General features: G+C 46.5%; 1 protein-coding gene and 1 long non-coding RNA gene across 4 annotated transcripts; one reads left to right on the forward strand and one right to left on the reverse strand.

The window, feature by feature from the left end:
* The first annotated feature begins 2055 nt into the window (after window positions 1-2055).
* LOC120685710 (PHD finger protein At1g33420-like) lies at window positions 2056-5767 on the forward strand. Its single transcript, XM_039967784.1, has 5 exons — window positions 2056-2555; window positions 2965-3085; window positions 3287-3502; window positions 4207-4815; window positions 4888-5767. The coding sequence occupies exons 1-5, from the start codon at window positions 2255-2257 to the stop codon at window positions 5705-5707; spliced, it is 2067 nt and encodes a 688-aa protein (XP_039823718.1). The 5' UTR covers window positions 2056-2254; the 3' UTR covers window positions 5708-5767.
* LOC120685711 lies at window positions 2745-9894 on the reverse strand. Of its 3 annotated transcripts, XR_005679706.1 has the most exons (5): window positions 9713-9894; window positions 6047-6194; window positions 5861-5943; window positions 4678-4745; window positions 2745-3059 (listed from the first exon to the last, which is right to left on the reverse strand). It is a non-coding gene; the product is annotated as an uncharacterized LOC120685711 (long non-coding RNA). The 3 variants fall into 3 exon arrangements; XR_005679707.1 differs by lacking the exon at window positions 4678-4745 and having other exon boundaries at window positions 9713-9891; XR_005679705.1 differs by lacking the exon at window positions 2745-3059 and having other exon boundaries at window positions 4550-4745; window positions 9713-9891.
* Between the last annotated feature and the right edge of the window lie 1558 nt (window positions 9895-11452).

The raw sequence follows: 11452 nt of genomic DNA on the forward strand, positions 1-11452 counted from the left end.
ACATCGCTTCTGATGCCCTCACCGGTGTCGGAGGTGGTGGGGATCCGGTCAATCGGTAGCTGGTCGTGTATATACTCTACTTAGTTTAGGTAAGTTCGGCTTATCCATGTCGGTGGTATGGCGTGGATCTTTTCTCCTCTGCTGCATTCTTCGGTGAGCGACACCATGGATGTGGTGAGGTTGGCGTGCCTTCCTCGTTCATCGATGACGGCTTCCCCGTCTCTTCGGATGACGACTGCAAGAGGTCAGTGAATAAGCTAGGGTTCTTCTCCGCTGACGGTGTCGTCGGTGGCGTGAAGATTTTGTCCCTCCTCCTTTCTGTTGGTTTGGTGTTGGGTAGTGTCGCGAGGTGCTCTGCTTACTCGGACCTATCTAGCATCGCCGCCGGTGGTGTTGTGAGGTTTCTTCTTCTCCTGCTTTTGTGTGAAAGGGCAGGAGATCTTGTCTTACCAATCCATGGAGCCGGGTTGGTTGCTTGTCCCACCTCCTCTGGTGGTTTACTTCCCCTTCGGGGTTCCTGTTGTCCGGCGTGCCGGGGTCGTTGTCTGAGGCGGTTGAATCGTCTCGCATATTTACACACTGCATATATCATAGCATTGACACCTATATATGATGACTGTCACATTTTCCATAGACATATTTCAACAGTTTAACAACCTAAATTAAATTTGACCGAGCCTTCAACAAAACTTTACAAGCACGGACATATACATTTGTGATGGGCCTCTCGGGGGAGGGGGCGCCAACGGCGCAACAACAGCTTATTTCTAAGATGCAATAGGAGAAATAATGCGTAGATGATTATTTTCATTATAACAGTGAAGCGAATAAGAAAAAGGAGCTCATCGAGGTGGTGTAACAACCAAGCCCTGCTGCCACTTTTTTTTTGAGACAATTCCTAGGGCCGCACCTACAATATTGATCGAAAAGGAGGACGAAGCAGATGGGACTGAGATTACATGGAAGTTATGAGAGGAAAGGGAACCGCGAACCAGAGCAATGTCTGATTGGACAGATATTACATCCCTTGATGAACTAGTATGCAATTAATTCTAGGCAATTATATTTGTATGTGGCTACAGACAAAATTGATATAAGTATTGAATACGTCTAATTATATATTAGTTAATTTATAGAGATTTACGTGATCGAGTCGGGCTAGTCTGACTCGCGTATAAGGGGTGGACTAAGGTCTACCTATCAATGACAAAAACGAATTAAACAAATTTAGGTGGTCCAAATAAAAAAATTAGATGGAAATCTTACTCAATTTAGAAATATGTATATAGATATATAGATATAGATATAGACTAGGTAATGCATTGCTACAGACAAATTGGTATAAATATTGGATATGTATCGGTAACTGCGCGTTTTTTTAGGGATCTACGTGATCAAGTCGTGGATGGAGAGAGTTTGTCTGACTCGCATACGAGATTGACTAAGACCCACCTATCAATAATAAGACGGATCAAACTAAAAATTTATGTGAAAACCTTGCTCAATATATATATATACCCGTACTGTCGTCTTGTCTCGGTCACGGTCGGTCTCCTCCATATTTCGGATACCATATAACGGACGGCCATAATAGAGAAGGGTACGCCATCAAAAAAAAAATAGAGAAGGGTACGAGGTCAGTGCCACCATAACCAAGCTCAAGAATTGCAAATTCATCCAATCACGGCTGGGTGGGCCTGGGCTTCCATTATTATTCCTAGATGTGGCCCACCTAAATGAAGAATAACAACAATTAGGCATACATTCCCAATCACCCAGCCCATTCCAGCCCACGCAACCCACCCTGCATCCCCCCGCCCCAACGGCCACATTAAACAACCACAAACCCAACCTGCTAGAACCTTCCCGGCAAATTTCCATCCAAACCCTCCGCCTTCCCGCTTTCCCACCGTAACCGGCTGACGTGTCCGCGTGCGACTCCCGCCTCCACGCGGTCCCCATCAGGGGCAGACTCGTCATCTCCCACCCCGAACCGACCCTGCTTCCCGCCGCCTATAAAACCTCTCCACCGCCCCCAAATTCCCCCCCCCTCCTGATCCGAAATCCCCAGAAATCTCGCCACTCCCGCGCGATCCCATTCCCCAACGAAAATTTCCAAATCCAAATCCCGCCCGCCCCCCGTCCCAGATTTCAATCCGCCGGGGATTTCCCGGGTTCGAGGCCGATCGGATCTGACGCCCGCGCCAGTAGTTAGCCAGCCGGCCGGCCGAGCCGCCCGGATCCGGGGCCGGCGATGGCGGTGATCACGGCGCGGCCGTCGAAGCGGGCGCGGGTGACGGCGGGGCCGCGGCCGCTGGACATGCGCGCGTTCCCGGCCGGCGGCGGCGGGGAGGGGCTGCCGCCGCCGCGGGGGGCGTTCCGGGAGTGCGTGCGGGCGTTCCTGGTGCGCTGCGCGGTGCCGGCGGGCGGCGCGTGGAGGGTCGGGTTCCGCGCCGGGGACGGGGACGGGGCGGCCCTGCGGATGGAGGTGGTGGAGGAGGACGTGGCCAGGGCCGGGGCCGCCCGGGTCTACTGCGAGCACTGCACCGTCGCCGGTAAGACGGCGTGCCGCCGTGGCCGCCTCAATCTCTTCTTGCTCACCGATTAGTAGTACTAATCTTGTGTGTTCCATTGCGTTGGCGTGCCTTTTCTTTTTTCCCTTCATCTCCTTCGTCAGTGAATTGCCCTCTGCTTCTTGGGTGTGTATTGCGTGAATCTAAGGCATAGGATTGTGGGAATGGATGTTTATGATTTCTAGAATGAAAAAAAAAATCTAGAATAGGACTCCTGACTATACACATACTCTGCCAAGCTTGTGCCAAGCCAGATTAGGCCGGTTCACCTGAAAGTTTGCGATTTCTTTTACAGATGCCAAACGAAAGACAAAATCTATTGAACGAGCTGGTGATTGTTATGGCCGAAGAATCTCAATGTCGTTGCGTTTGTCTTGACTCTTCTTGATAGGCTGGAGCAGGCACCCTGTTTGTGGGAGGAGGTACCACTTCATAATCCGGAATGAATATGCCATACTGGACTACAAAACCTGCAAGCACTGTGGGCTTATGGCCCAGTTGTTTGAAACGAGGTAAGACAATCAGCTCTGGGTTCTATTATCACCAGTCAACTATTCCTGTAGTAAATTAAAACCCAACTACTGTAGTCAACAATAAACCCAAACAAACGGAAAGTAGTACTGTAACTTGTTTCATATAACCAATTCAAGGTGCTGATGGTTCCATCTGGCACATTTGCTCGCTAGTACTGATCATTTTTCATCATAAATCAGGTGCCCGTCATGCAACCATGGAATATCTTATGATGATCCAGAAGATTGGGATTATAGGCAGTTAGATAATCCACGCCATTTGCTGCATGGCATTGTTCATGACAATGGGTTCGGTCACCTTGTCCGGATAAATGGCAAGGAAGGCGGTTCTAGTCTTCTGATGGGGATTCAACTGATGGACTTCTGGGATCGGCTTTGCATATACCTTAGGGTCAGGTAAAGCCAACTTGGTTCAATTATTTCCTTTAAGGGCACAGCATGACATTGGGATTGATGACCTCTCATGACTTTGCATAGATCGTGTTTTATAATTGTGCGCATCAGACAAATTTTAATTTGCTTCTTTGATTGTTTTCAAAGATATGAAACAGATGGACAGTGGCAGAAGTTAAGATTGACTAGTGTGCTCTGTTTTTGGCACAAAGCGACACAGTAATAGTAAATTTTTGTTAGGGAATATAATAGACTGGACTTTGGTGCTTCACATAAACCGGAACATAAATTAACCGTAACATGAAAAGTTTCTGCACTATTTTCTTGGCTGCTGCTTTAAACCTGCTACAACAGCATTCAACAAAACTGAACAAAAAATGTACAACATGACCTGGAACATCTTGCTTTGGAAGATAACATTAGTAAAATGGTGCCCTTTATATATAAATTCTGGAGTTGTGGACACTAGAAAACAATGCTGAATGCAGACCCAGGATACCTCAGCAATTCCACTGAACCGTGAAAACAGCTCGTTTGTAATATGCTGCCCATCTGACTAGAATTGGGTATGAAGTATGAACTGCATTACATCATACAATGCTATTTGCAATATAAACTATAATTTCGCCTGAGCTCAATTTAGTTTTCTAGTTAATTGCACTAAGGTCTCTATTAAGCATAAACTGACATGTAAAACTTGATTGCAGAAAGGTCTCATTGATGGATGTCTCTAAGAAGTATGGAACGGACTACCGTATATTACATGCCATCGCCACTGGTCATTCTTGGTATGGCCAATGGGGATTCAAACTCAGCAAAGGGAGCTTTGGAATCACATCAGAAGAATACGTTAAAGCTATAGACAACCTTTCCTCAATTCCATTAGCGCACTTCTTCCCACATTCCCGATCTCCTCGAAACCAGCTACAAGATACCATTTCATTCTACCAATCCCTTTCAAATTGCCCTCTAACCACAATTCTTGAACTTTTCCTCTATGTGCTGGGGCTTGCCACCAGCAAGAGGGTGCATATTCAGTATGGGTCAATGCATAAAAAAGAACAATCACATGCCCATGTTCAAGACACATGGGGTGAGGAGGAAATGAAGAGAGCAACAGACATTGCTCTAAAAGTTCTTCGAGCTGTTGATAGGACAAGGTGGGTGGCGATGCGAACCTTAAAGGCAGCCATATCCCATCCAATTGGTTCGCCTCAGCTCGTCGATTACTGCCTCAAGACCCTTGCTGCAAGAACGATTGATGGAATGACAGTTGCAGTGAGATGCAACAGCGAAACAAAAACACTAGAGTACAGGTGGGTGATTAAGATTCTGGCATTGTTTTTTGTTCTTGTTTCAACATGAAAGTTCTAAATAATTATTTGCAGGCTTACGGATGAAACCAACTTGATGCCCAATGTATCCATGCCGACCCAAGACCATCTTCGCCGTGACATAAAGTTCTTGCATGACGTTCTCCTCTACCCTCATACAATGAATCCTTACCAGCCAGAAAAAGACTATGAGCATGCCAAGAGATCTGCCATGATCCTTTTGGACTGCAAGCAATTCACCAAACATTATGATCTGGAACAGGATTTCTTGCCAGAAAATCCATCCATACTGCACATTTGGTGCCATGTAGAGCTGTCAGACCAGGTTGGTGATCCGCCTTCCATACCACCGGAGCTCCTAACACTTCCGCAAACAGCAACTGTTGCTGATCTGAAGTTGGAGGCAACAAAGACATTTCGTGACATCTATCTGATGTTACAGACTTTTGTAGCCAACCAACTTCTTGATTTTGGAACAGCAAGCGAGTCAACTCAAGTCAAGCTCTTATTTGGAGCAAATGGTACCGTTGGTATCCAAGGCAAGTGTGCTGGGGGTGAACGCAGGGTTGGAATTTACAGGATGGAGAGAGGCGTGGACAAATGGACAGTCAATTGCTCTTGTGGAGCCACGGATGATGATGGTGAGAGGATGCTATCTTGTGACTCTTGCCATGTGTGGCAGCACACTAGGTGTGCTGGTATTAGTGATTTTGATCAGGTGCCAAAGCGATATGTATGTAAATCATGTAAATTTCTCAACAAGCCTAAGAGGCCTAGGCCAGTTTATAGTAATGGCCCTAACAAAAGATGTAAGACTGGCACAGGTGCCTTAAGCCTTGCAGGTGGGGGATTTTTGAAGCCTCACATCTTTTGAGTTTTGACATGTACATATCTGTAACAATTGAGTGAATATGAGACATGTCAAATTTTCATTGGTGTTGCACGGAAGTGCATTTATTTGATAGTATTAGTTTGTTTCTGAGCTTGGTCTATGGTTATTAAGTTCGTGAATCATGGGGGACCTTACCAGGATATGGCATAACCGTGTAAAATTGGAAGTCTTGCGCGGGTAGCTTTATCTCTTAGCACCTTGTTTTGCTTTTGTTGCAACTGAGAAACATTGAGAAAAGACAACAGTTACTTGAGACAACCAATAAAGCAACTATACATAGTGCTACGGTAGAAAAAAAAAATAGATCATCCACGTTAGCACCTAAGATGAACTTCAGATGACACAGAGTGAACAAAGAACAGGCTGAAATCAAACTCCACGCTTATGCAGTACGCCAAGTCGCCAACACAAAGTCACAGCTATCTTGACAGCACCAAAGTTTTAGGATGCCAAATGCTCAGAAGAGTCCCTGTAATTGTAATGTAGGTTTGTGATTCAATTTAAAAGAAAGTAATACATGCGGACACTGAACAGCAAATAACTATGTTCAAATGCCACCAAGCTCCAGGCTTAAAACGAATTGACGCATATAATACAAATAAAACGAGTATAGCTTAAGTGTAAAAGTAAACATCAACTGCAGTAGGTTGGGTAGCAGTGTGGTGAACATTGTTATGTATTAAATGGCACAAGATTGAAAACACGACAATTTAGTTTGGATAAAAAAAACTAACAGAAATTTAACTATGGAACAAATCACATTGTAACATAAAAATAATATGAACTATGCTATCAGAAATTTTAGTAAGAAAAATAGTCAAAGTTATGAACTGTAAGGCCAGTCTCAGTGGAGTTTTATGAGAGTTTCATGACATTTAATTTTACTGATGTGGCAGGATATTTATGAGGAAAGAGAAGAGATAATTTCATGGGATGTGAGAGGAGTTTCATCCCTATGAAACTCATCTGGCTCGCTTACCTAGTTTTTTGTCTAGGTAACCGTGTGATGAAACTATGCATTGAGACTGGCCTAACATAAAAAAAGGTAATAAAGGCCAAGAATGCTATTAAAATGAGCTCCGTGTTTTGTATTTTTGGAATAAGTACTAGGCAAAAACTTAAAATGAAGAAACCAGGAAAGAGTTTTTTTTTAATTCAAATTCAAACTATACCTACTGATAATCATGCCAATCTGAACATGAAAATTCAGGTGCTTGAGCTCGTGGGTTCATTAATACTATACAAAGATCGAGTAGTACTAGTGTCATACAGTTTAGCCTCATCTCATTTTGCAGAGGTAATTTAGGAAAGCTAATACATGTACTAGTGTCTAGGAATAAGGATCCATAGTTTATTGTTCATAAGCAAATCTCAGTCTGAAAATACAGACCACCCCTATTTTCTCTGTCAATGCATACTAAAATAAGTTGTTGCGTCCTTCTAGTAAAGACCACACATATGACGAGAAAGTTCAGACTTCAGAGACAACTCAACCACTGAAATAGACAAGCACACATATAATGAAGTTGGAGGTTGAAGGGGGAAATTTAACAAACTAAAGGCAGAAGATCATAAGAAACGAAGAATTAAGAAAATAATTAACTCAGTGAAACAGTTCATAGCTTTAGTAATGTTAAGGCTGTGTTGTAAATTGCAATACCAGATATATAATGAAGAACAGGGGAGTGCATTACAAGTTCCAAGATAACAGACTTCAGCATCCGTAACGTTAAGGCTGTGTTGTAAATTGCAAGCATATACTAGATATACATGAACAACAGGGGAGTGCATTACAAGTTCCACGATAACACACTTCAACTTGAGCTAACTAGATCACAAAAATGTTAATATCTTTTAGAGCACAATAAGGAATAACCATTAATCAAGTCACTCATCAGAGAATACTAAAGCAGGGCATTACTACAACTTCTGCAAGAAAACACGACACGCTGAACCATTCATCAACGCTTTGTTCTCGATTCTGCATCTCTAAGCCTCGCAAGATTGCAATAGATCTAATTTAGCTCCTAGGGCTCCAGCTGCCAAGGAGCACCCCAATTACTAACCAAATTCACACATCATTCCAAGCGCTGCAACCGCAGGCGCAGGATGACGGAGCTGGTCGTCGGTCTTCGGCAGCACGACCACCCTCACGGGGCTGGTCGGGCTGCCCCGAGCCGTGTCCGGGGTCAGGATGCGCATCGCCCTCCTCGCGTTGACCCTGACGGCTGGCAACGAGTTGAGCGACGGCGCGCGCATTCTCGGGACCATCGGGAGCGGCCTCATCGGCCGGGAGCGTCGCCGCGGCGATGCTTCCCCAAGGAGCTCGATGGATGATGCTTGAACTGCCTTTCCTTCAAGCATCGGGTTGCTTCGTGTCGTCAGCCTTCGCGGTGCCTGCACTGCCACGGCCTTCGGCACCGTGCCAAGGATTGCTTGCGGCCTCGGCGTCCACCACTTCGCTCGGGCCAGCCTCGGTTGGACGGTCGTGTCACTCCTGCTGGGTTTGGGCATGGTCGTGATCGCCCTCCGGTTTCGGACGTTCGGCCGTTGCCGACGACTGTTGCTGTTGACGGTGGCCTCGACCTCACGCTGTCCGCCATCGATGCCTTGGCCGTGGTTGCTTTGGCTGCGGCCAAGTCGGCGATCATGGCTGTGCTTCGCATCGATGAGGAGGACTTCACCCTTGGGCCTGCCTTCCCCGAGCTGTTCGTGGCCACTTTCCGGTCTTAGGAGTTCCGAGATCGGGCTTCGACGGCGAATGTTTCCCAGGAGAGGCCATCGCTCTCTGGTGGTCTGCTGGGGCACTCTGGGGCTGCCACACCCGTGCCGCCTGTGGAGGTGCCACCATCGGCCGAGGTGGTGCCGGTTGTGGAGGTGCCGCCTGTGGAGGTGCCACCTTCGGCCGAGATTGTGGTGCCGGCTTCTGAGGAGGCACCCGGCACGGTCGGGGCGTCGGAGGACGGCAATTCCGCGGCCTGGAAGGACTTCATCAGCAAAGTGACGAAGAATATTCCGTCACCTCTTCTGGACAAGCCGCCTCGTCGCCGTCGAGTTGACCCTGTCCTTGTCGACGCGCCTCCTCAGCTGCCTTCATCTGAGGCAAATGGTCTCAGGTGAAGCCATCGACAAGCCCCACCCTCTCTCGGCCGTCAAGCCGGCAAAACGAGGGGCAGTGCTCCTGATGCGCCGCCTCGGTGAGGTTGGCGCACCTCTGCCCTTGGCGGCTTCGGCAGAGCAAGCGGTGGAGAAATTCTTTCGCGAACCTCCGCCGCACCACGTGGACGCACTGCAGGACTTATTTCCGATGTTGAAGAACAAGAGCAATAGCTCTCCCTCCGTGGGATGGAGCGTTGACTGAGGGCTATGCTTAAAGCCAGTCATTTAGGTTGTGCGGAATGTGAGTAGTTCATGTTGGACTTTTTCTTTCGGGTTGTGTTCAGCCGGCTTGCCGGCTTGTGTCCATATGGAGTCCGTTCCATCTGAGTTGTAACCGAACACTGTACCAATTTCTTCTTCGTCTTAATACAATGATATGCTGCTCGCGTATTCGAGAAAAAAAAATTCACACATCAAAGCCTAGAATGAGTGAGTACGTATGAGATTGGGAGCATCATCACCAAGTCCTGCCGCTTGAAAACCACAAGCAGTTTAAGGAACAACATGAAGCCCTGTTTACCCAAGCATGCACCCAAGTTAACTGCAAATTTGCGAGTCTTAGCTCCAATAATTCCCGAGCCGGAGCATCGAAAACCTAGTAAACCCGAGAAATTTCCGCGCTTGTTTCTCAGAAGGCGCACCCAGCTCACGTAGGGCAAGGACAAGAACTCACAAGCGGCGGCGTAGGGCTCCAAGATTAGGAATCAGAGGGCAAGCACCACACTTTCCCCCACCGAGCACCAAAATCGACTGCACAGGTCGTCTCTAGGCGAAGAAAAAAAAGAAAAAAATGAATTGACCGAGAGGGAAGATAAAGAAGACATGAACCTTGCTAAATCCGTCGAGGATCTGTTCATCGACGGCCGGCGACGATTGCGCCGGCAAAGGAAGGAGAAGGCGGCCGCGCGCGAGGGTTTTCGTCGCCTTCACCGCCCCTTCCTGCAAGGGCTGGGGAATAAGGACGGAGCAATTGACAGGTGCCACCGATTTTTTCCCTTTCGGAAATAGGTTGCACGCTGATGCCTAATTTCAGGCAGCCTCGTAGGGTAGCTAGTTCGCTCAACACGTTTAGCTTCAATTTTTTTTTCTAGTACAATTCGGGTATATTCAAGAAAGCTTCAAAGCACACACCATGCTTAAAATGTTTTATTTGGACCTGGGAGGAGGGTTCGTGGAAAAACTTGATGAACCCAAAATAATTATAAATCTATATAGGGTGGTAGGCGTAGTTATTAGGATCGGACCCACCGGTCAAAAACTGAACCAGGTCTCCGCAGGTCCGGCCGGTTAAAAGACCGTCTGTAATTGGATTGGAAAAAAGTCAAAAACCGAACGAACCGGCAAGTTTTTATAGAACTGGTGAACCGGCCATTTTTTTTGAAACCACTCCGGTCTGTTTGATTGCGTGATGTGCTGCTAAATGCGTGGGCAACTGGGCATGGTGCACTGGTGTTGCATGCGCATTGCGATGCGCGTGCCGCTGGGGCTTGGCGCTCTGCTGCAGTGCTGCTGTGCTGCATGCTGCCACCCAGTGGCGGAACCAGGATTGAGTCGAATCCCGGGCCGAGTTTTAAGTATAGACGTCCACAAACTCACGGTTCAAAAGACACATGAAAATATAAACGAAAAGATAGATAACATACAAAAAGCGTCATCGCGAAGTAATATATTTATTCTTCTTCAGCAATTGATCTAAGTCTTTCTTCAGTAATTGATCCAAGTCCAGAGGTAGAAACTACTGCAAAATGAAAAAAAATTGGACCGAACCCCGGGCCATGGCCCGGGTGGCCCGGGGTGTGCATCCGCCCCTGCTGCCACCGGTGGGCCTCAATGGCAGCTCGTGTTTGGAAATTGAAAGGTTGCATTGCATGCGTAGTATGTTGACTTTATGTATTTATTAAATTTTAAAATTTCATAACCTTTTAAAATCCGCTCCAAATTAGCCAAATAATATATCTATTTTGAGTATCTGAACGAGCTCTTCGCAATGGCGCACTTATTTTAGCATTTAAGATTGTTTTGCAATGGTGAATATTTGAATTATTATTCTGGTCTTTTTTGCACCAATTTATAAGTGCTCACATATTATATTCCCATACACGTATTTATATATTCAGTAAAACAACTCTTGAGCACCAATATCTTGGAGTATGTGTTTGTACTTGTGGGTCGATTAGTGGGAAGCAGTTTATACAATTGTGTTTCTAATAATCTTATTTATATAAATGATCAAATTTTTTTTAGAATCACACAGTATAACGAAGACGCCAACAACACGCACGCACACTCACACCCTATGAATACACGTACGTAAACCCTACCCCTATGAGCACCTCCGAAGGACTGAGCACCGACAGATCTAAAGATTCTCAAAGTCACCACTAGCGCCTCGTCGTCGACGGGAACGTCGCTTACCACTTAACGTGTAACACCGGTAAATCCTAGGAAAATCCCAGGAAAAGGTGCGAGCACCAGGATTTGAACCCTGGTGGGTAGCGTCCCACTGGACCGTCCTACCATTGGACTACAAGCCAATTCGCATATAAATGATCAAATATATGTTGCTAT

Source organism: Panicum virgatum, chromosome 8N (assembly GCF_016808335.1).
Source record: "Panicum virgatum strain AP13 chromosome 8N, P.virgatum_v5, whole genome shotgun sequence".
Classification (NCBI taxonomy): domain Eukaryota; kingdom Viridiplantae; phylum Streptophyta; class Magnoliopsida; order Poales; family Poaceae; genus Panicum; species Panicum virgatum.